The sequence below is a fragment of the Bison bison genome, unplaced genomic scaffold (assembly GCF_000754665.1).
Source record: "Bison bison bison isolate TAMUID 2011002044 unplaced genomic scaffold, Bison_UMD1.0 scf7180017864461, whole genome shotgun sequence".
In the NCBI taxonomy this organism is placed as follows: domain Eukaryota; kingdom Metazoa; phylum Chordata; class Mammalia; order Artiodactyla; family Bovidae; genus Bison; species Bison bison.
The window spans coordinates 18,602,517-18,605,699 of NW_011495023.1; the positions used below are offsets into that span (position 1 = coordinate 18,602,517).

At 35.0% G+C, this 3,183-nt stretch overlaps 1 protein-coding gene across 3 annotated transcripts in view; it reads right to left on the reverse strand.

The window, feature by feature from the left end:
* The window catches only part of WAC (WW domain containing adaptor with coiled-coil), a 78,149-nt gene extending 74,972 nt beyond the window's left edge, over positions 1-3,177 (reverse strand). For all 3 annotated transcript variants that reach the window (XM_010860034.1, XM_010860033.1, XM_010860032.1), the window contains exon 1: positions 1,730-3,177. In XM_010860034.1, coding sequence (XP_010858336.1) covers positions 1,730-1,994 — 265 coding nt within the window. In that variant the 5' untranslated portion in view covers positions 1,995-3,177. The remainder of the gene's footprint in view (positions 1-1,729) is intronic.
* Between the last annotated feature and the right edge of the window lie 6 nt (positions 3,178-3,183).

The window sequence follows — 3,183 nt, forward strand, 5'->3', positions numbered from 1 at the left end:
AGGAAAAAAAAGCAATAAGCTAAAAACAAGTAGCTCTCCAGAGTCAGAGCTTTTAGCAACAGCTTCAAGGACAGGACCACATCTCAGCATTACTTCCAGGCACACCACACAACTGCTGACACACAGTGGACGCCCAATGTTTGCTCAATATTTAAGCATTAAGCAACAGAATGTTCTTGCGAGTATTTCACCTGTAAAAGAACTTAATCAGACACAGTTCACTGTAAATGCATGAAAGCATTTACAGAAGTTTCCTAGAGCACCTAAAATAACCCTTTTCTGGATTTGGGGGTAGATGACAGATTAACCAGATCATAATCACTAAAAGAGAACCTGGGATACTTATTATCTTTAAGGAGATGAGGTGCCACATCCTATTTAGTCACAATCACCAAAATTTTAAAAAGACAAAGCACAATATAGTACAAACAGTACTGCCTTCTAAGACCTAACATTTGAAATGAAATTCACTATAATAGTGACTGGTAATAGAATCTCAGGCTAAACATAACACTACACAAAACTTACCCCGAAGATTAATATTAATTTTGCCCCCCAAATTCTAACACTTATTAACCAAATCCACCAGCTGTTATTTCCAAATATGTTTATATGTGTAAGTAGCATACAGCTATGCTATATTTAACAGAGAACTATATACCCCTCCCATTCAATAACCATCCAAATATTCCAAATCCATGCAATCTTTTTTTTTTCCATGCAATCTCTGACCACTATTAACTTCCTCAACCCAGCAATTATATACAGAGGAGGTCAATGTTTTCCAATATCTCATCACACTGAATATAGCTGATTTCTATCCCAGGAGGCAAAAAGAGAACTAGAAGCAGCAGGATTTGAAGATAGTTGAAAATCAGAGACAGAAAGCCATGAGGGACTCTGAGTTTCCTTATAAGCTTATAAAAGCACAATCAAAATGGTGCATTTATTTCAAACACATTATCTATTATGCAATTTAAGATCTTATGAATAATAGAGATGATTGACTTAGCGAAATCGGTTTGTCCCTCAATGAATGCCATATGTAGACAGGAAATCTGATTATTTTGGTAAATTTTGGATACATTAAATCTGAAAACAATTTATTTTCAGCCTCCTACCACAAAAAACTTGAAGCAAAGTAATAGCTGAAGGGTAAAACCACTGAAATGAACTTTTAAAAAGGTGAGTATCTGAGTAGATATAAAAGTTACATTAATAAGACTCTGGAAAATATGAAAAATAGTATTTTTCTTAAAAAATCTAACAAAAATTTCCTATATCACAAATGACTTTCTTAACCCACGAACTGTCTCAAAAAACCTTTTAAATTTTTAAATTCATACTTTACCACAAGAACACACATCTGAACTCCTTAAAAAATAAATTCAAGTAGAAACAAGGATCTCAAAATTAACCAAGCCAAACTGCAATCTTGGAAAGTTGAAAAGCTGAAAGTTCCTTTCTTGGAGAAATGTCCTGCATGTCATTCACCATTAATAAAGCACTGGTAGGCTACATTCATAAATGCATCCTCTAATTATCACCCACTGGGGTCGAGCTGTGGATGCTGGGGTCAGCATCTTATTTCTACATAATTTGTTTAGGAATCAAAATATTCTGATGACATAACCATTTAGTAACATTTGCAAGCTGGAAATATGACAAACTTTTTGTCTTACATAGAATTATTAATAAATGTAAGTTTCAATAAAAAAAAGCTACTCACCACCATCCCTCTCTCTAACTCTGTGAATATGCACATTTTTGGCCTTACTGTGACCTGTGCTGTCACTGTATTTGTTTTCAGGACTATCAGATCTCCGCAACATTTTGTTTGGTGGTGAAGGATCTGCGGCGTCTCGCATTTTTTCATGTCTGTGATCACCACTACTGGGGTGACTCTTCGATGAATACTTAAGTGCCTGTAAAACATCACCCCCCCAAAATAAAAAAGAAATCAAACTTTTAATTTCGTAAGTTAGTTCTATCATAAAATTTGCTATATTAACTACATTCAGTTTTATGCATTGGTAAAACTGAAATTTTCTTTTTTAATTCTGCCTTTAAGTTATTCACACAAGACTTAAACATGAGTTATTGTAAGGCTCCTCACACATATCAAAATATGTTTTTTAAAAAAAACCTTCCATTAATCATCTTGTAAACACAAGAAATCAACCCTTTGGCAAATTAACTCAAGCTTTTCTGGGAGTTAAAAAGTTTAAAGTATTCACTGAGTACTACTGTAATGTTTTTGCTCTGCAACTATGCTTAACACAAACAAATAAGCATAAACACGTTTCTTCAATCTGACCTAAAAAAAGGATCAGAATTCAGAGAATTCTCATCAGAATTTCTCCAATTCTTGGATTCAAGTAAGTAAGGCATTTCAGATCTAGTTTACTCTTGCAGGCATGGGAAACAATTTTAAGGTATAGAAATGTAGGCTCTTATTTCTGACCTATCCTAATGAAACTTAATGGAACTCCCTCAAAAAACATTTAATATATTTAAGACAACCATTATATAGCTGTCTTTTTAAATGCATAGTTAACCATGTTTTAGAGTGTGATTCAACAGTTTAATCGCTGACCTATCCAAATGTAATGCACAATGTTTTACCCGTCAAGGAACCTAGATTTTTAACTAGAACTTTAACTCATGCTATCCAGAAACACAACCGTTAGCTTGGAAACCCGCTCTCCTATCCTTTAGGTGGTCAGATGCAAGAAGTATTTACTTCTAGGGTCACCGCAGAGATACAAATTAATGAAATTCCCTCCCACGGAAAACAGGGGCCAACTCTTTCAAAAAAATTTTTACAATGTTACACGAAGCTGTCACAAAAAGAAAACTATGTACCTAGAACTCCTTTCATGACAATGAATTACCCAAGTACTCAAAGATCTCAATTTCTACAGAAAGAAAAGCGCCATCTTTCACTAAAGACAATTATGTGCACTGAAAACAAACTGGGAAGGGGTAATGGTTTACAACACACTTAAAGAGTTGCAAACCCATTAGTGACTTCTTCCTGCCCTTCCGTCTAATTCTGATACCTCTGCGCTAACTTTTAGTTCCCCCAAAACAACAAATGAAGGTGATTCCAGAGTTACTGAACACCATGTCCTACCGAGTCCCGCACACCCGAATAACCGAGTCAGGTCCTTCCTGGATGAG